Here is a 25,338-nt window from a genome sequence, read left to right as displayed (position 1 = left end):
ATTTTACATAAAAGTTTTTGTTTAACAACTCTACAACGTCAGTCTTGGCATAGCAAAAGTGAAGTATTTGCTTTTTGAAAAAATTGTAATTATTATTTTTTGATGCTTTTTGACATACAATCGAAAAACAGTTTAAATTACATAAGTGAAAGCATAAAGGCATAACATCAGCCATCTATTTTATATTAAGCTAATGTTACGGGTTGCCTATCATTGTATTATTTTGAAAATATGCACATTTTATAAGATTTACCTACAAAGAATGTGACATAAAAGTTACTGTAACAACTTATTACAAACATTACATTATTGTTATCACGAATGCATTTCTTTATTTTACATAGTACAAGTTATACCCTGAAAATGTCAACACAATCAGTGTTCATTCAGGCGGAAAATTGCTAACAGCCAGGCGCTTTAATTTAGTTTTTAATTTTCTTAGCGTTTGGCGATGACTCTTTTGAAATATGTGCTAACTTTTTGTCCAGTTATTTTAATTTGTTTTAATTTGGGTAGGTACGTTTATTTTTGCACTTGTTTATAATTAATACGTTCTCCGTAAAACTTTCTTTAGTGAATTGTAGGTTAAGAAATCAAGGAGTATGTGTGTGTGCGTATGTGTGTGTGTGTACATGCCTACAATTTTATATAATCCCTACAAATTTAGCATAATATAGAACTGGCTATAATATATAACTCGGAAAATTTGCTATTCCCACCTTATCAATCTTTTTACATTACGTGTTCATTAAGTTTTTTGTTATAACTTATTAAACTTGGAGTTTTGTTGTTCAACTACGCAGTGTCTTCAAAATCCTTCGAACAATTTTTAAACCAATCAGAATTGATAAGCAACACCAGAAGAATACTAAGGGGTAATGAAGCAGTGGATACGAGACCATATATGGTAAGCAATATTGCATAACAACAATAATAACATTGCAACGTACGAAAAGTTGTAACGGTGGTAGAAAACCCTACGATTCGTGTGTGGCCCCACCACCGCTACACCTACTTCTGCGTAATGTTAAGCGTTGCTTTGTTCAGCAGCAGTTTTGAAGGTGGTAGAACCCTTTGTGGTTCGACTCCGGCGGCACCACCGCCACACCTATTTCTACCTAATAACAGCAGTGTTAAGCGCTGCTGTTTTCCGGTTTGAAGGGTGTGGTAAGGGAGACAGACTTTACCGTAAAATAGTACTCGCGCGAAGGGTACCTCTATGGCCGAACTCAGGTAGGAATGTGATCTTATCTGGAGTTGATTACAGATGTCTTTTGGCGGCAGTGGCCACTTATGATCAGGCGGACTGCATGCTCGTCTGCTACTCCTATATTGTAAAAAATCAGTTTGATTACCGAATAAACAGTATATATTTTATATACTTTCTATATTATGAAGTGAGGTATTTTTTCAGGTATACCTCAGACCAGCGTTAGCTGAGACGAAAGATAAAGACCCGAACTGGTTATGTGGCGGCGTCATCATAGATGAGCAGTACATACTAACTTCTGCTGCTTGCATTGAGGACGCTAAGAACTTTTATGTCGTTTCTGGAACTCATAGGTATAACCATTTTATTTTTATTTAAGTTTTGGTAGTAGGTATTACTCTTATATCTTTAATGAATACGAGATTGTCGCTGCCGCTTTGGATTGCTTGTAATTTTACAGATTTTTCCTTTAGTTTGTCATTTATCTGGAGGCACGGCAGTGCCTCCGCCAAGTCGAGCCTATTTACTTTCCAGAATATGATCCTTATAAATTACATATCTGATGGTGGAATAATACAAGATGTATATGTTTTTTAATGAACCTGTTTGACTCCCGGCTTGAAAAATATTTTTTAAATCTAATGATGCCGTTATAGTTTTAATCATCGGCTTCGTTTTAGCATTATTCGCTAATTCTTGTAGTTACGGATATCACCATCCATACACTTGAAAATTTCACTCGTGTAATCTTATATATAAAACTCTCGTGTCACAATGTTAGTTACCGTACTCCTCCGAAACGGCTTTACCAATTTTCACCAAATCTTATATGGATATTCAGTAGGTCTGAGAATCGACTACTATCTATTTTTCATAGCCCTAAGTGATAAGGGTTGTTCACCTTGAACATTTTTTTATTTATATGGCAGCACAACGTTTGCCGGGTCAGCTAGTAAGTAATAAAAATAGCAATTTATTACATGGTACCTACTTAGAATATAACATCAACTTTTGGGTTTGTACTAATCTAAATAAAACAATTACTTATTGACCCAGGTGGATCCCAGAAGGCGAAACTAACGAATGTATCACAAACGGCGCAAAACGAGCAACTTGGAAATGTGTCCCCAAAAGTAAATTTATTTTTTCTTATTTACACTCATAATCATAATCATCACTCCTTATCATCCACTAATGTCTATTACATTTACATAAAGAGTCTTAAGTAATATATGATGAAGATGTTGACATCAATTAACATTGGAACAGTGGAATAACCTATGGACCCCTTTCAGTCGGAGAGAGAAAGACAGACCAGTAGATTGTTTTCTTTTTTTAATATAGACGTAGCGAACAAGCATGCATTTCACTTAATAGTATGTGACCACTATTTTAAATAGACCAGTATAGGGAGTCAGAGTTAGGTGAGTCAAGTCAGAGTTAGGTCTAATAAATTGATAGAACTAGAGTTTATTTATTTATTCATTTGTTTGGCAATCCAACAGCGTTACACATCAGTAAAAGAAGATTACAATTTGTTACATATAATATGGCCAAAAATGGATTACACTAAATAATAACTATGAGAAATTAAAATTACAAGTTGGTACAATAAACTATTAATAAACAAGTAACAAGTTAAAGGTTGTGTTTGACTTAAATAGTGTGTGTAGGTGTGTTAGGTGTATGTACATGCGCATGTGTGCGTGTGTGTGTGTGTGTGTGTATGTTTGTGTCTGTGTATGTGGTGTATATCAATGTGGGTATGTCTGTCATTATAATGTTAGATGCATATTTATAATTGCGTTCTTCAGTGAGGTTTTGTTTAAATAAAAGAAGTCTAAGTTTGAATAATGTTTGTTATATGTATCTATAATGCGGCAGAAAACTGAATTTTGTGTATAATTGGTTCTTGCACGAGGAATATTAAATAATGGCTTAATATGTCTAGAATGCTTTGACGGTACCTTGAGGTCAATAAGGGATAAAAGTTCGTTACAATCTATTTTCCCAGTTATGATGTCGTATAACAGTATAATGTCATACTGATTACGGCGCTGCTCAAGGGAGACAATACGGTTTTATTTACAAGCTTCGATATAGGAAGTGGAGATATTGTGAGTTTTGAAATCTAAAAACTTATATGAATATTTTTTTTCTTTTGAGTTAAATTTATCCTTTAAGCTTCACACTGATAGAACAGGAATAGATGGAGCACTCATGGAACGGTTACTTCCAATCATAGTTATAGTCCGACAGCATATCTCTTTAATTCTATTAATAAAAAGACATTTACAGATTACGTCTACGACGGCGAGGAACTCGGCAACATTCGCTGGATGATCAACGACATAGCGATCGTGAAGGTTGAAGACGACTTCAACTTCAAAAAGCGTGTCCGTGGCTGCGACTTCATCCCGCAAAAAATTGCATATAATAACCAGAGTGCAGAGTTAGAAGCTTCAAGAACTGTTGGGTCTATTGCTGGATGGGGTTCAACAGATAGATTTGGAGATGTAAGTTATAGTTCAAAGATAACATTTCCTAAGTGCCTATCGCTAGTTATACAAGTGACTCTTTAACATAATATCTTTAATAAAATTCTACAATATTTGCTATAATAAACCTAAAAATATACATGCATTATAAGGGAAAAAAGTTTCATTGCCAGGGAGCAACTATCGAGGGACGTGGAACAAATTGTCATCTTCTCAGAATCATTGATGGATCATTTATCATATACATAACATCACCAGATTAATCCATCATAATCACAATACCAAAAAGAACTTGCCTGGTAGATAAAAAAAAATATAATGTCTAATTAAAAAATAAAATGTGACCTTAATTCAGTCACCGCCATGACGAAGAATGACTTTCTAAAACAAAGATTTTTCTAATATTATACTACTTACTTATGCTTATATTACTTATTCATGCTACAGTCATTCGGAAGAGCCACAATGAATTCTCCGGATCTACTGGAAACAGACGTGATTCTCATATCGAAGAAGAACTGCAAGAAGCGGTGGCCCGACCGTTACCACTACATCATCGACGAGAGCATGATTTGTGCGAAGGACGGCGTGGACTCCGACTCTATCAGTCAGATTTGTAGTGTACGTTTTATTTAGATCCCTCGGTCAGAGCTTAACTGTTTTTAAAGTTATTTACACCTGATTTTGTAGTTTGACTGCAATTATATTCCCTCAGCTATTCACTGCAATTTAGTGCTCATGGACTGAAAGGAATTTCTGTTTGAAAACAGTCAGTTGCTGTCTGAAAATCTTATATATAAAATTCTCGTGCCACAATGTTAGTTACCGTACTCCTCCGAAACGGGTTTACCATTTTTCACCAAATTTTATATGCATATTCAGTAGGTCTGAAAATCGGCTACTATCTAGTTTTCATACCCCTAAGTGATAAGGGTTGTTCACCCTTAACTTTTTTATTTATATGGCAACACAACGTCTGCCGGGTCAACTAGTAGTTTTATATTATACACGTTAAATGCTGTTTTGATAATAACAATTATACATTTTTTGTAAATAAAAGATTAGTGCGTAGTTGTAAAAGATGTTCTGGCCAATTCTAGTACGTTTTTAATTATTAATTGTAATACTCTTATAGATATTGATAAAGTACCAATTATGACGTCGACTCTTAGGTAGATACACAAAACACTTAAAATACCATATTTTGACAAAAATTTACAATATCACAGGAGCAGGAAGTAAATTGCAAAGAATTGGTGTACTCCGACGAGGAAGATGATACATACGTGTCTCGAAGGTTTATTGTTAATCCGAACAGACTGGAAGTTCACACAGCAGCGCACGACAAATGGAGGAGGGTAGCTAAGTCTTCGGGAGGATTTTGTGAGGTGAGATAGATGATCACGATCTTTGATCAACGCCAAATGATAATGCGTTTTAAGTTCCTCCATATAAACTGTCTAATAAAATATCATTCTTCCCCTCTACTTATACATTTTTATTTTCTTAACTCATTGGTCTATGGGTTTTTTGTTTATATTTCAGAAATAAGAAAATTCAAGACACTTAAACTTTCTCCATAACTTTATTATACAGGGTGTCCCGTAAGTACCACAACAAACTTGGAGAGAACATAGGTTAGGGTCTGACTTGTCAGAGAAAAAAAAAACCTTAGTAAAAGTGTCACCGTTTTTGCACTATCGATTATTTTATATTTTTTGAAAAATTCAGCCCTTTTCATCTTCTTTCGTTAACCGCGTGTACAAATTTGATGATGCAGTGTTTATTTTTTCTGTTAAATACTATCAGATAGTTGGTCTACCATATTGAAATGTAAATTTGTTAAAAGATGTAAGGGAGCCATGAAAAAAATAGGACTATTTTTAGATTTTAATTTTTTTACTATTTTTTCCTCAACTTTGACTATGCGCGGTGAAAAAAAAATGTACTGAACTATTACTGCACATTGCCCAAAAAATATGTCTAGTTAATAGAGATTTCAAAAATCCTCAGAATGACCAAGTCTAGTATTTTTAGCTAAGTTTTCGTTATAACTTCATTATTTTCTTCAGAACGACCACGGCGGTCCCCTCGTCGTCGGCCACGGCCCCACCGCAGTAGTGATCGGCATCATCTCCGCTTGCCTCACCACCAACGACACCCAGAGGTGCTACGGACCATTCCTCTACACCAGCGTGTGGAAGAACCGGCATATGATTAGCTGTGCCATCGAGAAACAAAAGGGGTTTGTTTTGTATTTGTATATACAAAATATGCTTGTCTGCGGGTCGCATTGCCTAAAAAAACGTAGACTTTGCAACTGATATTCTTACACGATAACAAGGGATATACTAATGCGCTAATACACATTAATACTCAATTTACCCAAATTTTGTCTACCAAATATCAATTCTAAAATGGAGTAAGTGTCAAATGTCTTTGGTAGGCAAACATTGGATAGATCATTGGATAGATATTGGATAGATAGTTTAAAAACTAAAAAACTTATTGTACCTATTCAAAAGTTGCACTATGTTGTAATTGAAGCTTGTAATACTATAACAATCTCTTTTTATTGACTTTGTTAATAATTACATTTTTGTTTCAGGGCAACTTGTAAAAGATATTTACGGTCCGGAAATAACCAAGTTACACAAACTACATTTGACTGGTCGAAACATTCTGATAAGTAATTAATAAATTAAATCTTATTATTAAGAATTAGAGCCAAATGTAACATTTTGATAGTTCTATGATATTAAGCGAATAATAATAATTTTATATGTATTACTTACAAGAGTAGCAAGCGAGCTTGCATTCCGACTGTTGTTAAGTGGCAACCGCCGTCCATGAACACCTTTAATTAACCCCAGATAAGATTAGTGATTATATGATGATGATTAGATTCGTTCCTACACCCGAAGACTGAGTTTTAACTACCTACGACTACTACCACTAAGTTTTATCTACTTAATTCTAACTTTACCGCACACTTCAAACTAGTAGAATACATAAGCGCCTACCGCTGCTTTTATAAATCAGAAGGTTGTGAGGCACCACAGCGACGCTACAAAGGATTCCACCACTCGTAAAATATAATATTTACTTATTACTTAGATATATTTAGTGTTCAAAACCATGTTGCAGGTCTCCAAAAAGCAAACCAGAAGAAACTTTAAATTTAAGAAAAGATATTGAATTAAGGAACACTACTCGTGTTGGTAAAATAAGAAGTACTCGTTTTTCTAAAATTAAAGGATAATATTTAATTGGAATAATAAAAAAATTGAATGCTATTGTGTTTTGTATTTTAACCTATACTTAAATAAATTAAGTGTTATGAGATTATAAAAACAAAAAATCCCTACTTCTTGAAAATAATTTATTAAAGAGAGAAAATCTAGCCTACGGCACTTCCACAATTCATACGAATCAAACGACACGTCATTTGTTATATAATAATGCCATCAAAAACATAACTTGTAAAAAAACCAAGTCTCGCAACTGTTGTTCTACCGTAAAAAGTTGTGAAATCCATGTGTATTATAAGTCGGTTAATTTATTCAGTCTCTACTTAAGGGACCTCTAAGTTATTATATAATTGGCTAACCTAATGACATCATGAGACCATATCAACATTTAAAATATGTTATGTTTTAAATAAATAGATTGACTTGGCAATCGTACGAAACAATCTAATTGTGTAGTAATGATAATAAAGTAAATATAAATGTTACTTAGGCCTTAAAGATAAAATGAGAGAAAACTTATGTAATTATGAGATAAGAACATTCTATACTTAATTAAATTTATGGAAATAAAGACTATGACCATAAGATAGCATATATTCTGCTAAAAAATGTACTTCATATTCTTGTAGCATAACCTTCACTACTTCATACATTAATCTCAACCAGCACCATGAAATTGTTCATGTCGTAAATAGAAATTATTATTTTTATTTACTTAACTTTACCTTGACACAACCATGATGAATGTGTGTTATATCAATGCATGTTTGATCTGCTCTTTGAGTGTATTATGTTATGATTTTGGTATGTATTTCGTGTCCTACTAATCGAGTTATCTTACAGTCCTTATACGAAGGTGGTAGAGCCTTCATGATACAACATTGTAGCCACCGCTACCACCCACATTACTGTCCCAATGCTGGGCGCGCGTTTGCTTTCAGAATAATAAAGATTACACCGTAGTCCACCACATTGGCCAAGTGCGTTAATATGCACAACCAATGCAGACTTCACATGCATTTAAAAACCTTTTTCTTTTTTAAAGACCCCTCAGGTATTCACATTTCCTCACGATATTTCATTCACCGATAAAGCAAGTTATGATTAATTTGTAACTTACAAGTTACGACAGCAGTGATATGCGCTGTTGTTCTATCTAACTTAATCTTCAGGGGTAGCAACTCATTCATGGCCGACTACTTAACATCACTTAAACATACTTACTTTTAACCTATTCTAATTTTTAAAAAAACATCCAAAAACATAAGAAAATCTTGTAATTTTCCTAAAAAAAAAACAAATTATTTTCAGGCGTCCTCTCATTAGAAACAGCTACAACAGTATCTCCAAAAGTACACGACGTATTGAACAATGCGAATATATCTCACGTAAGGGAAATACTGAATGGAACTCGGAGGATCATTGATGGTGAAAAAGTTATCGATAATAGACCTTATATGGTAAATAACCACCATAGTTCTTTTTTTATACTATAGGAGGAGAAAAGCATGACATCTACGTGATGGTAAGGGACCACTATGGCAGTGGTTCCTTACCATCACGTAAGGGATGATAAGGGCACCCAAGAAAAGATAGTCAAGCCCAGATAAAATTAGATTCCTACCTGAGGTCGGCTACAGATACGCCGCTACACATGAAAACTAAGTTGGAACGCCTCGGAAATGTCTATTTACCAAACCATTTAAACAAGAACACAACAGTACTTAAGCACGGGTGTTAGAAGGTAGCAATAAGTGTGGTTAAGGTACAGGTTAATAGGCAACCAGTGTCGGATGTTTTCAAATTGCTCATAATATCTCCATCAAAATTATGGTTAAATATACATATAAATGCGGTGATAGCCTCGTGGTTAAGAAACTCGATCTTCAAATCCCAGGCACGCCTCTGATTTTTCGATATTATGTGCGTATTAGGAATTAATTATCACTTGCTAAAACGATGAAAGAAAACATCGTGAGGAAACCTGCATACCTGAGAGATTTATAAAGAGAAAAAAAACTCAAAGGTATGTGAAGTCTAACAATACGCTACGCCAGCGCGGTGGACTATGGCTTTATCCTTATCATTCTGAGAGAAGACCCGTGCCCAGTGGGACAATAATGGGTCGATGATGATACATAAAAAGCCAGATACAAGTCCGACAAACCAGTTCACGTTTGCATACCTTCTGAAGACTAGAAAATCTTAAGCCAGTGGCCATCAGTGGCCACTCATGCATTTTCTGTACTAGATGTTGATCGCACCCAAAATTGCTTAAGTTTGTGTATGACATTGCTTCATAATCATATTCAATGCATTCTACTGAATGTTGATATTACATGTTGTAGGTATATTTGAAGCTACCAACTTCTAATAAAAAGTATACGGAGTACAAACACTGGCTGTGTGGAGGTGTGATCGTCCATGAAGAGTACATCCTGACGTCCGCCGCATGCATAGAGGACGCTAAGCAATTTTATGTTGTTTCCGGAACATATAAGTAAGAATAATCAATTCATTTCAAGGTGGTAGCACCCTTCAGGATATATTGTAATGTATTTATAATATAGAAGTAAGCACGAGCGTATACTCCACGTGATGGTAAGTACTGTCGCCGATAGCAACCGTCTCCATAGAACAGGGATTACCAGAAATCGATCATAGATGCGTGGTTTTATTGAAAAAGATTGTCGCGTCATGTGTCCACCAGCATCATCATCCTTCCACCGAAACGTAAGAACTGTGTCACTCTAGAAATAATTATAGTAATAGTAGGTAAGCCTCTTGTCCAACCAAAGTGACTCTAATCAAACTTCGAGAGGATACTCGCTTGTATAGACAATACTGTTAGTCAATTGATGTTAAACCTTTATAAAATAAAAGAAAAACCAAATAAATTACTTAATTAATACTTGTTTTTTTTTTGTTTTCCTAGATACGATGAAGAATTCAATCTTTGTATCAGGAACAATGCGAGAAAAGCCGTTTGGAAATGTATACCAAGAAGTAAGTTTTGTTTCTTACCAGACTGTTCATATAAGGCAAACTGAAGTACCAAATTTGAAATTGGGAAGAAGGTTAAAAAGAAAGTAGAACAAGTACCTATGGTTTGATCAAGAAGGTTTCACCGCTACACCTATATCTATGGTGAACCTGCCAGATCAGGTAAAAATTAAAATCAAAAAATTTGGTATACGGAAACATTGATGATAAAAAATATAAAGTATTTAAATTATAAAAGTGTTCGACGTTCGATAAAAGTTCAATTTTGAAAAAGAGTTTATAGGTGTTCATGGTATGTTCATTATCTTTATTTACAGACTACGTATTCGATGGTCACGAGAATGACAACTTAAGATGGATGAACAACGATATAGCAATTGTTAAGGTTACTACATTGCTAAATAGCGATTATGCTTAAGTTATCTTATTTCATTGAATTGATGGAAATCTCTGTCTAATTTCAAAATATTCTTTGTATATATTTATATTTATATATATTTAAAATTATTGTCTGCCTATAAAGAATAATCTAGAAAACGGATCGGATAGGAAATAATAGCAAGCAAATCGTTTAAAAAACTTCAATAGTGTGATTCAGAATTCAGTAGTGCCATTTTTTGTCGAGTAGCGGAAGATCACTCACACTCACAAATTACCTATTCTATTGTCTCTAACCTTAATTGTAACATTTTTTATGGTTAGGTTGAAGAGGAATTTGACTTCAACCGTCTCGTCAAAGGATGTGAATTCGTTCCACAACCCATCAGATACAACAACTTTAGTGTTCAGCTGGAGAACCCTGGAAACCGGGCTACCGTTGTTGGCTGGGGCAGTACTGATAAGTATAGCGATGTATGCATGTGTTATTATAATTAATTCTTAAGTTTATCCACAGTACATGTACATGTACAGTATAAGTGGATTTTAGTTTAAAGTGTGAAAATCTAAGGAGCGTGCCAACTACCTCATAGTAAGTTAACACTAACAGCCGGATAAGATGTGAAAGTAATTATTAAGTAAATATAATTAGTTAGACCTGTGGTCAGACATAGGTACGTTGTTTTCTACATAATCACAGCCATATATCAGTGCAAGAAAAAATAACAAAAGACGTTTCTTATGAGTACCCAATAGATGAAAATATTAAGACCCGTTATTAATTATCAATTTATCTAATGCTTTGCCGTTATCTATCAAGTTTTTACAAACAAAAGATCGATATTTGACGTTTTCTATACCTACTCAACGTTGTCAAATTCAGATCTTTTGTTTGTAAAAACTTGATACATAACGGGCCTACGAGAACTATTGATAGTATTAAAACACATTGTTTGTAGGGCATTAATCGAGGTCCTTCCTTTTCCCAAGACCTCCTAGAATCGAAAGTTCAGATCATAAACAAGAGACAATGCAAGAAGCGCTGGGGGCCTCGGTACCACAACATCATCGATAATTACATGATTTGCTCCAAAGATAATATACCGGAACTAAGTGATGTTTGTCGGGTAAGTATCATCATGAATCTTCAACAATGAGTTGAAGAATTCGAAGTCCGATCGTAGGATTTGAAAATGAAACTCAGATTTGAATTTCGGACCTCTAATAGATTTCCGAATAATATTGAAAATCTTGAAATCATCACTTAATTTGTATTAGGTACATGACATAATATGTCAATAAATACGATGGCCTGCTTAAAATCAACAAGCACCTACTAACCTCCTCTCAATATCAATACCTGTAGTTATTTTTCCGGGAAATTCCTCTCAGAATTTATTCAATCCAAGGATATTCAGAGATCTAAGATCAAAATCATATAGTGTACCTAAGTAGAAAGGACATGGAAAGGAAAAGTCATCTACGACTGCTACCAATTAAGAATGTGTTGTTTGGAAATATATAGCAGCCAATAAAATATCCGCGACATGGTCAGTGTGAAGCGGGTTGAAAATATCAGTTGATATCCCTTGATCCAAGATTGACAACGTGTTAAACTGTTATCCCTTTGGCAGGAAAAGTACGTAGACTGCACAGACGTCATGTACTCAGATTCTGATGAAGAGACCAAAAGGCGAGTGCTAGTCCCGAAGAACCTGGTCCTCCACTCGGCTCATCATTCACGCCGCAAAATGGGCAGCGGAGGGTTTTGTGAAGTAACTATTGTATTTACAAAAGGTCTACTTGGTTAGGTTAGGTTAGGAACCTTATATGATTAGATAGCAAAAGTATGAAATATTTGCAAATCTAAAGCAATCATAGTGAATTTGGCAAACCATATAATTATAAATATGAACGTAGACTTATTCAATGAAATTAAAAAAAAATGAAATAGATTTCGTTCATTTATTTACTTGTAATGAGATTTTATGGGACATAAAAGAGGTTAAGAGACCATATAAACAATGGAAACAAGCCCGAAACAAAGAAAATTAAAAGTTAAAATTGATTTTGTTTAAACACTGCAAAATTTAAATGATTTATATCATTATTATGTTAATCGACTTTACAAAAGTCATATTTACTTATGGTATTTGGTGCTTAGTTAATTTCGTTTTTAAATATTTCCAGAACGATCACGGAGGTCCCCTAATATACGGTACAAGTACAGAAGCTGTCGTCATCGGCATCATATCAGCTTGCCTTGTTAAACAGGATACTAACATTTGCTATGGACCCTTCCTCTACACCAGCGTCTTCAAAAACAGAATGCTCATCACTTGCGCTATTTATAAGGACCATGCGTAAGATATTTTTATTCAGTATATCAGGCTATAGTAAATTATTCATGTAAAACTCATATACATTTAAACGCTTTCTACACTCGCAGCCCCAGACTACGATTCCCTGTGTCGATGCCATAGACACACACATAGACAAATACAAAAGCACCCAGACCCAGAAACAAAAATCTAAATTCATCATTTAAATACTGTCTGGCCGGGGATCGAACCCGGGACCTTATGCGCGTCAGACCAAATTAAATGAACAGATTAAATAATAATCTAATCTCAATGTTAAGTTAGGTTAGGTTAGGTTATACAAAAAGGTATATATCATGAGCCCACCGAGGCGGATTCGGGGGAATCCAATTCCAGTTTTAGGGCTCGAGTTGTTGTGTGTGCGTTCTGCACGCTCATCTCATGAGGGACGTGGCTGGCGTTAACATCAGCGCCGGCCGAAGTAGCCGGGCCTTGAATATAATGCTAACGCTTCTCGTGACCCGGCATCGAGCGTCCAGAGGAACGCCGCGGAGTTTTAGTCGGTAAGAGTCCGACATATCCGTTTCGCCACCCCGGGCGTAAGGGAATCCATGAGGATTTCTCCGCATAAAAAAAATGGTATATAAAAAGGTTAGTCCCCAACTTACCTATAGGCATTTCTTTGAACCAGCGTCTCCAAAACAGAATATTCATAACTTCTACTATTTTATTGCTAGGATGTTGCGTAAGATATTTTTAAATGTACGAGCATTTGGTACAAGAAGGCCAAAAAACTTATTTACTTTAGAACTTTTAAATACACATGTTACTAAAATTATCTCGTTAAATAATATCATACAATTATTAAACGTCTGCTACATACGTTTATAAATATGTATCTTAAATGTAATGAATTATTTCAGGATGGATTGTAACAAATTGTTCCGATCCAGTGAAACTCACACTGAAACTGAAATAAGCTGGATTGATCATCCTGATGGGTAAACTATATTATTATTTATTGCCACCCATAATGAGTCTTTTGCAACCAAATATTATTCAGCCCTTGAAACTGCACTGACTAAATTTTATGAAATAAAATCTACGGCAAAACCCTCTTTTTAAATTTTAGAAAGAGGGTTTTGCCGTAGTTTTGGTAAACGTAGCAGAATGTTTTTCTTAGAAGACGTTATTGTTCGTCTACTTAATTTAGACCCCTCATCGCTTGTACGGAAAGTAAACAATTAATGCAGACAGTAAAAAATAATATAAATCAACATAATCGATCATAATAGTCACTACCGCATTAATAAATAAATAGTTTCAGTTTTATTCCTTTGTCTGCAAATATTAGAGCTGTCTGCCTAAATTTGATTGCTTATTTTCAGTCCTGCGAAGAACGAAATACGTCAAATGAGAAGAAACGAAGAAGAGCAGAAGAGAAGAAACAAGTCCAATACTGAACCAAGTGCCACGGACAAAGTTATTCAGCATGAGGGAATCGTCCTTCGAGCATTTGATCATACGATAAAAATAAATCCTGTAAATAATGTAACGTCACCTTGATTTACTTTTAAAATAATAAAATTGAAAATAAAAAATATTATATTTCAAATGTTGCTAGCGAAACATTCCTCATTTGATCTGTAATAGATAGAAGAAAATCCTTGTTGAACTTGTAATTTTTTAAGTAGTACCGATAAACATGGGTATTATTGATAAAGCTCGAAATGGTCATAAGTATCTAAAAATAAATAAAAATATAATGTTATTTAATCTACAGTAACTATTTATAATAACATGGTCTCATTGAATAATGGAAGTTTATTATTTTTACGATCAGACCGTCTTGCTACATAGTTGAAAAATAAAACCTTTTTTGAATCTTAGGTCCCATTGAACAGAACATATTGGATGACTTATGAGTAGGGATACGTAATACACGAAATAGATGCGAAAAGATGCTAATTTGCCCAATAAATGCGATTTTTTATATTTTAGCAGTTAACCGCGAAATATCGATTATTTACATTATTAGAAAATAAAGTTTGAAGCGAAAAGATAAGAAAGTTATACGCCTACTGTGTTATACTAATGATTGGGCATGAACGGATGAAGCCTATCAAAACATTAGGAAGTTATTTTGTCCATCGATAACATAGAATGAATAGCTGCAGCTGCACCATTGGCAAACATAAATTCTACACTAGTTTGCTCCTCAAAACTACAATTTTTCAAAGAATTACCACAGGATGGAATTATGGATAGATACAATCATTTTCACAGACAACTACTTAATGTCGTTAATCAAGAAACATTTCTGTTGATCTATTACAAATTTTATGCGATTTTTTATAAGCGAAAATTACGTATCCCTACTTATGAGATACTATTGTAATGAGTATATTATTATTAAAAACATGTTATCAAATGCTGCTGTGACAAAGCCCATATTTAAGAAAATAAAATCTATTCTTTGATCAATATATTCTGAAATTGTATGATAAAAAGTTGTTAAAATTGTGGGAAAATGTAAAGTCCAGCTACCTATGAGTGATTCTCTAAGGTTACAACCTTTTATAAAGTGGATTTGAAAAACAGAAAATATATTACTTATCAATGAAATTTTACTTATCTTTTTATGACGGGAAGAAGTTAATGGTAATTACTAGTAAGGTCACTCGAAATAATACAAATCATAATTTTGCAAAGCGTGTAATTCAAAAATTAATTAAACATTGATATCACATTTCTTCTGATGTTCGGTTTAAAATCATCAAGATGAGGAATGTTTTTTATTTTTTTGGATTTCTTATATATTTTTCAGGTATTTCCATTTAATTCTTTCTAATAAATTGATATTTCCTTTATACATTTTAAGTGAAACATACCTAATAAATAACAATATGAACTTCTTGAATTAGCTGTAGATATTGAAGCAATAGAAGTTGCAACACATCTGCCTGAGGATGTAGGGAAGATATTGAATGATACTCGCAGAATAATAAATGGGGAAGAAGTATCTGACGGTAAACCTTACATGGTAAGAAAATTGACATCTCATTTACCGCATCTTCTTGTTTGTTAGCACTCCTAATGGCGCGATATCACAACTATACCTAATACTGCGTGGCCACAAAGATTCACGATACAGAATTTTAGTTTAGAGGACGTGATAAACCAGATATAAAAGTCTAAATAGATATTAAATTCGTTGTTGCTCCGAGAGACTACAGATCGGCTTATCTAGATACCGTAAAGAACATATTTACGTACTTAAAGTATTAAACCTAAGTTAAACTAAGTAAGATAGAATAGTCTAAAAAATGAAGAATAAGAAAAAGATAGAATAGTCTAGAAAATGATATATTTTTTACTTAGGTATATCTAAAACTTCCGCGTACCAACAAAAAGAAGCCAAACTACAGGACCTGGCTTTGTGGAGGCGTGATACTCCATGAAGAGTACATCCTGACGTCTGCTGCCTGCATTGAGGACGCTGAACATTTCTATGTAGTTTCCGGAACTTATAAGTAAGATTGTAGGTTTTAAGACTTATCCCTATAAAAGATGTAAAAGCAGACGTAAGCAGTTGGAATAAATCAGTTTGTATTAATGATGAATATTTAAGTAAAATTTATACGTAAAATTAAAAGAGATAAGTCCATAGGAATTATTAAGAATAAAATGATTCCAGATACTCAGATGAAGACGACAGATACAATAACCCATGTATTAAAAACGGCGCCAAGAAAGCTATTTGGAAATGTATACCAAAAAGTAAGTAAAATAATTAACTTACTATCCCAATCTTTGTAATCCCAATCATTACTTTTCTTAAAATGATTTAAGTATTTTCAGTTAAGTATTATTCAAAACCAAATTTCAGATTACGTCTTCGACGGGCATGAAAACGACAACATTAGATGGATGAATAACGACATTGCTGTAGTAAAGATTGAGGATGGATTTGACTTCAACCGTAGGATTAGGGGTTGCGACTTCGTCCCCAAACCGGTTTGCTATAACAACCAGAGCCAGACTTTGGAGAATGCTGGAAACGTTGTCACTATTGCTGGATGGGGCACCACTGCAAGATATAATGATGTAAGGTTTAGCTTAAGCATTATAGATTTATAACAATAATCCGTAGCGTGAGGCTGGAGTAAAATAGTCATCTTCCTTAATGTACCCAAATCAAAGGATTTGCAGACCACTTAGAACATGACACATATCTGCTGTATACAACGATGATGTAATTTGCTTTATCACACCAACAAACAATATTATTGTGTCCAAAAATTGCTTAATGTACCTACGTCCAATTCAGCTTAAGTATCGAGAACACTAATCTTATTTACGGTACGTTTTAGTGGGTAAACAGAAGAAGGGAAAATCAGCAGACATTGCTGGACGCTCATGTCGAAATTATCCCCAAGAACAGATGCAAGCGCCGCTGGGGTTCCCGTTACCACAACATTATTGATAACTACATGATATGCACTAAGGATATCGGACAGACCATGTCGGAGATATGTAACGTGTGTGGTGGTTTCTTTAGATTTTGTTTGACCAGCATTAATAGCTCTAATACTGAACATTTCTTTCGTTATCTTCTTGGCTTCTTTACTGAGTTTACCAGATATTTTTATATATAAGGGTTTATCCACAGCTATAAACAGGTAGTAGGTACAGTTCAGAATTTCCACGCTGGCATCCAGATTTTATATCCAAGGAAATTTATTATTATTACACTACATTACTGGGTGTTTCCTATAATTTTCTGTGCTTGGTTAGTCTGTTAGATCATTTTCTTTAACTGATTAACTTCTAGATTGGTTATATAAATTTGAATTTCCTTTCAGGAGAAATACGTTGATTGTACGGACATTCAATATTCTGACGAAGAGGATTCAAGAAGAGAAATTCCTGTTAAGAGGACTGAGAAAATACCAACGAATCTCGTGTTACATTCTGCTTATCACAACGAAACAAGTGGTAACGAGAGCTTGACAACTGGCCGACGATATGCTTCACAAGCTGATGGAGGCTTCTGTGAGGTAAGTCAAATTTATGCTAACGGTTTTGCGGACATAAATTTTGAAGTATAATTATATATTAGGTATGAATAATGCTTTCAGCTTTCAGGCAACGGATAAAATCATTTCTGCAAATAAAATAAACTCTTTCTAAACGGTTTATTTCTATTATTTAACTACCTTTACTTCTGTCAAATAAAATGAAGTTACTCTTTCTATACTTTTTATTTCTTATGCCTTTACTTTACTCCCACTTCTGTATTGATCATTCCATTAATTAATGGTTAAATAACCTCAATGATTTATTTATACAGAATGACCACGGAGGTCCATTGATCTATGGTGAAGGAGTTAACTCTATCGTGATTGGTGTCATATCAGCGTGCCTCGTGAAGGAGAGGACCAATAAATGCTATGGACCCTTCCTCTACACCAGCGTCTACAAGAACAGACAATTCATATCATGTGCTATCTACAAGGACATTGAGTGAGATTATTTTCATAAAGTGATGATTATATTCGTTATATTGTTAAATTTGCCTTATTAAACGGTTCCAAAACTATATACTTAAAACTTATAAGTACTAAATAGTTAATCTAGTTAAGAGTCGAGGTGGTATTTCAATTGCACATAAGTTATTATCATCATCATGGTCATCATCAATCCATTATTTTCCCACTGCTGGAAACGGGTCTCCTCTTAGAATGAGAAGGATTAGGCCGTAGTCCACCGCGCTGGCCATGTGCGTGTTGGTAGACGTCACATACCTTTGAGATTTTAAGATAAGATATTATAACTACAAGATATATTTCTACAAGATGAGCAAAATTAAACTTCACGTTCCATTTATATAACGTCAATATAGATAATAATATGGAGCAAAATGTACGATACATAATGCAAATATAATTTTTATAATATTTAATTAGCTATATGTTAATATAATTTTCTCAATGATTATTTTTGCAGACCAAAATGCAGGAGACAATTTAGAACAGGAATAACGCATGAGGAGAAAGTGTTGTCTTGGAAAGATCATCCGGATGGGTAAACTTATAATAAAAAAAAATAACTATTGAGGAATAAATCACGATGATTTACATGCAATTAGATGGTTAATAGTCTGGATATTTTAAAGATTTTGATATTTGTATTAGAAACTCAGAAATATTTATAATATTATTTTAGGTAGTAATTTAGGTTCTCTCTCCAAAATCCTTCTTTTCTGAAAAATGACTACGACTGACTCATAAAATTTAAAAATATTTTTAGTTTCATTATCTCTAGAAGAAATCATTAAATGACACCTACTTTAATTCCATTCCAAACTTGATTATTAGAAGTGTCCAAAAATCTGAACACAGCTTAACAATAAATACGAACACTGTTTTACGATTTGATTTTTTAAAATAACCTCATAAATGTTAACAGCCCAGCCAAGAATGAGCTAGAACATCAAGAACGAGTCCCAGAAATTGTACAACGAGCTAACGAAGACCAGACACACGGAGAGACCCCTGGAGACAAGGTGTTTGCCGAGAGCGGCTTCATCATGAAAACTGTCAACGAAACTAAAGCAACTAATGCTACGGTTACATAAAATTAAAAATTTTAGTTATGGAATAAATTAAACTTTGAACTATTTATTGTGTACGATTTCGCTCTTATTTTATGTTCCAAATCCCATATCCTATGAATTGTGTAGAAGTTACGAAGATTTGCAAAGTTTTAAGCTTATCCGGAGAAGATAAAATTTAAAAATATTCCATGAACATTTTGCCACAACAACAAAAAAATAAGAACTTTTCACAACGCTTTTATTACTTTGACCTGTATGTATGTAACATAATCCTTTAACTCGATATTGACCCACTTGGAACGGTCCGATTATTTAAAATATTAAACAATTATCAAGAACCTATGACAATACACGATTTGAATAATTGTATCCCTCATCAGGATCGTCAGGAATCAGTAGTAACGATTTTCCTTATGCGATTTTAGCGTGGTTTTTTAGTTTAAACTATAACTATTATTTACTTGATACAGGATTATTTTATACCTGAACTTATAAATATTTAAACAGTTGCAACATTTATTGTGTAATAAATATTTGTCTCAGAACATGTTTATAATTGACTTAGCAAAAAGGAATGTTCATAATATGAAGACACTTGCATACATATTATATTCTCAATTCCGTTCTTTCAATCAGCTAAACATTAAAATAAATGATTCAAGAATTTGTTTTAAATCAAATTTAGTTATTTAATTAATGACTTTTCATAAAATTTTCAATATTTCATGAACCTATCGGAAACGTATTATAAAATTCAATTGAGTGGAACAACATAGTAAATTGACCAAATAATTAATAAGCTGGATTGGGAAATATAATTTCTTCCAACAAAAGGCTGCCTAAAATGAAGACCTTTAGTTCTTTTGTTATTCTTTTTCTATATATTTTAGGTAAGAGTGTTTTGCGATGCAGCGTTACTTATATAAATTGTTAAATGATTGCATAGCATCAATTTTACCATCCCTTTACTGTGCCGTACAGTAAGGGATGAACTTCCGAAAATGAGATGGGTTGCGTCAATAAAGTCTTTAACGGAATTGATGATATTTGCTATAGCATATAATTTAACTTCTTAACCGGGTTTAAAATAGTCTTTGTTTGCCTCTGTACCTCTTCTACTTGTATGTCTTCAGCAACTAGACATTCATCTGAATGCACTCCACTTCTCATTTACATAGATTTTTGGAAGAATTGTTTTCCTTTTCGCACGTTCTTCATTTCAGGCATTATAATTTTTAAAATATTTTTAGGTTCAGCCGTTTCAAATCCAGCAAAAACAGGAAAGCGGGCTCACGCTAAAGTGAAGAGCAATTCAAGTGATGTCAAGCTGAATGAAATAGAAGATGAAGGATGGGAGTTCGAAAATACGAGCATTGTAGATACTAGAAGGATTCTGTATAGTAAGACTGTGGGCGTAGGAAAGAGGCCCTATATGGTAAGATATAGCATATAATAATGAATAAGTAAATTAAAATGTAATTTTATCCGAATTCAAAAAAGGAGGAGGTTTCTTAATTCGGTCGTATATATTTTTTTGTATAGAAAATTATAGACAATAAATAGATGTTGGGATAGCAACTTCAGGTAAAAAAACTTATCATCAAGCGATTTACTTATCACGATTTGGTAATTTTTACTCTCAAAGCAAATACTTATATGAAGGCGTAGTCAATTCTAATCAGTTTCCACTGTGGAACAATGAAAACGTCCTAAACAATATATTTTTGACTTAAACTAATATAACGTACAATAACTTTTTCAAATACATGTTTTTAGAAAACATCATTCCTTTGTTACCAGGTATATCTACAACTAACGAAAGAGTCCGCAAAGGCCCATAAGTACCGCGGCTGGTTGTGTGGTGGTGTTATAGTTGATCCTTACTACGTGTTGACATCAGCAGCATGCGTTGAAGACGCTGACCACTTCTACATTGTCTCCGGAACCACTAAGTTTGTGGATAGCTTTGATTATAAGAACAATGATTGTGTCTGTAAACACAGACGGAAGGTCGTGTGGAAGTGTATTCCTAAGAGTAAGCAGATTTTTTAAAAACTATTCAATGTTAATATTTGACTATAAACATGGCTTCTGGCATGGTTATCTGGCTTTACCGAATTTCACCAAATATTATATGCATATTCAGTAGGTCTGAAAATCAGCCACTATCACTATTTCATACCCCTAAGTGATACGGGTTGTTCATTTTTTATTCATATGGCAACACAACGTTAGCCGGGTCAGTTATAAAATACGCAATTTATAACTTTCCTCTATTTTCTAGACTACAAGTTTGATTTCCAAGATAGCATCAAATGGTCTTCCAACGACATTGCCATCGTGAAAGTCAACAAGCCGTTCAAGTTCGGTATCGTTGAGAGTGACTGTGAGTTCGCAACGAGTCTGGTCTGCTACAACAACGTGAGCAGGGACCTCGAGAAAGCTGGGACTAAAGGCTGGATTGCTGGGTGGGGCAGCGGCAGTAACTTTAGGGAGGTTGGTAAAATAAACATTCTATTCTTTTATCTTTTTGCATTTAAGTATTTTGCACTGTTTCACTGATCATTGATTTCGTCTCATTAATGCTATCAGGTGTTTTTTTCGGTTTCGATGTCAGATGAGATCAAATTTCTTCCTGAGGTCGGCCACACACGCGACGCTACGCTTGAAGAATAAGCTGGAATACCTTTAGAAGAGATTTTTTTGCCTTACCACAAACCAGAACACAGCAGCGCTTAACTTTGTTATTAGGCAGAAATAGGTGGTGCTACCAGAATCGAACCGAAGAGGATTCTAAAACCTTCAAATATTATTTACACTTTTTCTTTTGTTAGGGTGTCTACCGATCTACAGCGCATATACCAGAAAACGCGAAGTGTCTCCAAGAAGCCAAGGTGTGCGTTATGGACAACGAGCAATGTGCCAAGAAGTGGGCCCCGAGGTTCCGGAACATCATCACACAATACATGATTTGCACTAAGGATGTCATGAAGAAATTGAGTGAAATATGTGATGTGAGAATTTGTTATCGAATATTTTTTCTGATACTTTACACTTGAGAAAACTTAACGCTTTCACTCAAGTAACGCATAATACAGTTACCAAGAATAAACGGTTCATTAACACCAGTTAGCCAAGATTTAAAACGATAGTCAGTAGTCATCATCATCATCAATCCATTACTGGGCGGGGCACGGGTCTCTTCTCTGATTGAGAGGGATAAGTAAAGTAGTAACAGCTCGAAAAGTATCATGCACGACTTCTGAAATTTTAGCCTGGAATACTTATCGCGAAAATCTCTTTAGGAATATCTCAATTAAAGTCTTAATTTTTTTTCACGTACTTAGAAAAAATACGCGAACTGCACAGACGTGGAAACAAGACGTCATCTCGAAGCACCTGGGGAGGACTACCAAATTGATATAGGAAGACATTTACGAGATCCCGACGACTACGCTGCGAGGCGTATGACATCCCATGGAGGATTTTGTGAGGTTACTGTTATTTTTGAAAGGTCTTTTTTATGATATCTATAGGTATAATTATTTAATATAGATACATTTAAACTTGAAATAAATGCATCATACATTTTTTACATTTCCTTTAACATTATAGTAGGTATTTCACCATTAGTTGGTAAATCCAAGAAAACGAATGGGAAAATTGAACTCCACCAAATTTATATCTATTACAAATATAAAGTTATGAAATAATTGCGTATCAACAAATCGTTCGTTAATAGGCCCTTTTAAAAATTAAATTTATAGTTTTTAACTGTAATCTTGGTTCAACTTTGGTCAATATCCTGTAAATAAAATAACATTTGCAGAACGACCATGGAGGCCCTTTGATCGTGAAATATCGAAACAAGGAACGAGTTATTGGCGTTATATCGGCATGTAAGATTGACCCGAAATCCCACAGCTGCCACGGACCCTTCCTCTACACTAGTGTCTTCAAGAATCGACAGTTCATCTCATGTGCTATTAACAAGGATGTAGAGTAAGTCTTAATATGTTAGAATCCTACATACTTCATATACAGCAGAACCGTCACTTCATGTATTTCACCCTTATAACAGTTGTGCTAAGATCCTTAGTACCTAGTTTTAGGGACGTACCTACTCTTGTCTGTACTTTTTCACGAGGTGTTATAATTTTATCTATAGTAGAATTCCAATCCTATCTAAGGATGATCAAAGTCCGTGGTCAACGGAAATCACTAGGTGAATTACCTACTTAGAAGAATATCTACCAATGATTTCCAAATTGCAAATCACTGCTTGATATTAGCCACGTATTAGATGAAATTATGTCTGATGCCTCTTATTTATAATGATCTTCCCCCTAAATCCACTTTAACTGGTATCAACATATTTTCGGAATAAAATCATGTGTGAAAATTTCAGGGAGAACTGTCGACGAGTTTTCCGCACTGGTATCACGCACGAGGAATGGAGCGTGAACTGGGATGGCGTAGAGGAGTATATTTCTACATTACTAATTATGTTTTAAGCTTTGTAGCCTATAGTAAGCTTAAAAACAATTGTAACCCTGGTTTTGGTAACTTCCAAAAGCCTGTCAAGTTATGCAATATTGAGCGCCGTCGGATTTTGTTGTGATATCATCTAGCAACAATTTTATGCTTTAAAATGAAAATATGGTTGGCTAACTCAAGTAAGAGGGTAGTATTTAAACCATCAGACATATAAGTTGGGTATTAGCTGATTTTATATTCTTCGATTTATACTTACTTACCTACCTAGATTTTTGTATCGTGTACCGTCTTACGTATCTAGATATAATAGTAAAAGTAATATTATTTCAGAGACGATGACAAGCGGGACCAAGATAGGTTTGTTATGTTTATTTGAAACAATGTTTAATTTTTGGGATATTTTTAATTTTTTTATCTCATATTTACGTAATGTGATATTATTATTTCAGTGATGAACAAGACGAAGACAGCCCATTGAGGCAGAAAAGGTAAATAATATATTAATCCAACAATAAATAGAACAATAATTTCGATTATTTTTGTCACTTAGCCTGACCGCAGTACAATTTCTGAAAGTACTTTTTTGAAATAATCTAGAAGCCCCCTATTAAGAAAAACGTGCGATGGACAACCAACGTTTCTATAGAACCATTGAGTATATTTTGTAACAGCATCAACATATGCCTAGTACCTGTAATTGACATAAATTCTAATGTAACATGATTTTAGCGACAAGACAAAATATACTAAATCCAAAAAAGATGACTCCAGCTCCTCAGACTCCGATTCCGATTCAGAATCCAGTAGAGAAGACCGCAAGAGAGTACAAATAGCAAGGAAAGAAAAAAACAAGGTCGAGAAACAAACCGAGAAACCGAAACTAAAGAGTAATAAACACAAATCTCATGACAAACGCGTTGGAAAACGAGAGGGAGATAAGAAATCGAAGGGAAAAGAAAAGAACGGAAGATCTCACTTGAGACACGATGAAAAAGAAGTTTTTTATCAGTCCAGTCGTGATGAAAACGTTAATGAACCTGACGAAAATGAATAGCAAAATGTTCAATAAATTTAATTCTGAATGAAATGGTGGCTTTTATTTTAATTTTAATCATATGTATTATACCTAATCTATGTATGTACGCAATAAGTTCTTTTTAAGGGCAACATAATTCTCAATCTACCTCCCTATTATTGCTGCCAAAATCAAAATTAATGTAATAGCATCGTAATAGACAACTTTACTTACGACTTTGGCCGCATGTTCATCAGTTTTTTGGGTACCGAACCCTAAAAAGCATAGTCGTAAGGATGAATGTCAAGTCGCTAAAAGTCGTCTTAAGTTTACCAGGCGAAAAATGTTATCTTAATCCCGTAATTTAAAATTGTTTTAACTACGAACCTTTTTTGTCGGTTAGACCATATTATCAAAAGTTGATATAATAAGATTATTCAATACAAACACGCAAGCGTGCACACGTCACGGACGCTTTTTCTGATACATGTGGTGCCATCTTTTGCCCAAGTGGCAAAAAAACGTGTCGTAAAAGGCGCATAGGCA

General features: G+C 34.2%; 1 protein-coding gene across 1 annotated transcript; it reads left to right on the top strand.

Annotated features, from left to right (window-relative positions):
• Window positions 1–303: 303 nt before the first annotated feature.
• On the top strand, window positions 304–24,858 carry LOC140744563 (uncharacterized). The gene is made up of 40 exons (XM_073076208.1): window positions 304–512; window positions 804–907; window positions 1,415–1,563; window positions 2,267–2,343; window positions 3,509–3,726; window positions 4,156–4,329; window positions 5,781–5,953; window positions 6,317–6,397; window positions 6,856–6,929; window positions 8,271–8,419; window positions 9,308–9,459; window positions 9,895–9,965; window positions 10,280–10,347; window positions 10,665–10,814; window positions 11,300–11,467; window positions 11,975–12,115; window positions 12,531–12,703; window positions 13,585–13,662; window positions 14,050–14,221; window positions 15,434–15,488; window positions 15,586–15,704; window positions 16,043–16,194; window positions 16,359–16,441; window positions 16,551–16,768; window positions 17,035–17,202; window positions 17,527–17,721; window positions 18,015–18,187; window positions 18,671–18,748; window positions 19,133–19,292; window positions 19,661–19,664; window positions 20,531–20,715; window positions 21,081–21,315; window positions 21,565–21,776; window positions 22,115–22,294; window positions 22,628–22,774; window positions 23,110–23,282; window positions 23,689–23,763; window positions 24,108–24,134; window positions 24,227–24,265; window positions 24,507–24,858. Exons 1-40 carry the CDS (start codon window positions 452–454, stop codon window positions 24,829–24,831), a joined length of 5,436 nt encoding a protein of 1,811 aa, XP_072932309.1. The 5' UTR covers window positions 304–451; the 3' UTR covers window positions 24,832–24,858.
• Window positions 24,859–25,338: the final 480 nt, after the last annotated feature.

Source organism: Epargyreus clarus, unplaced genomic scaffold (genome assembly GCF_041222505.1).
Source record: "Epargyreus clarus isolate Ecla_fem2 unplaced genomic scaffold, WU_Ecla_fem_2.2 ptg000002l, whole genome shotgun sequence".
Lineage (NCBI taxonomy): Eukaryota > Metazoa > Arthropoda > Insecta > Lepidoptera > Hesperiidae > Epargyreus > Epargyreus clarus.
Note: the sequence above shows the minus strand (reverse complement) of the source record. Positions and strands in the feature narration are given on the sequence as shown.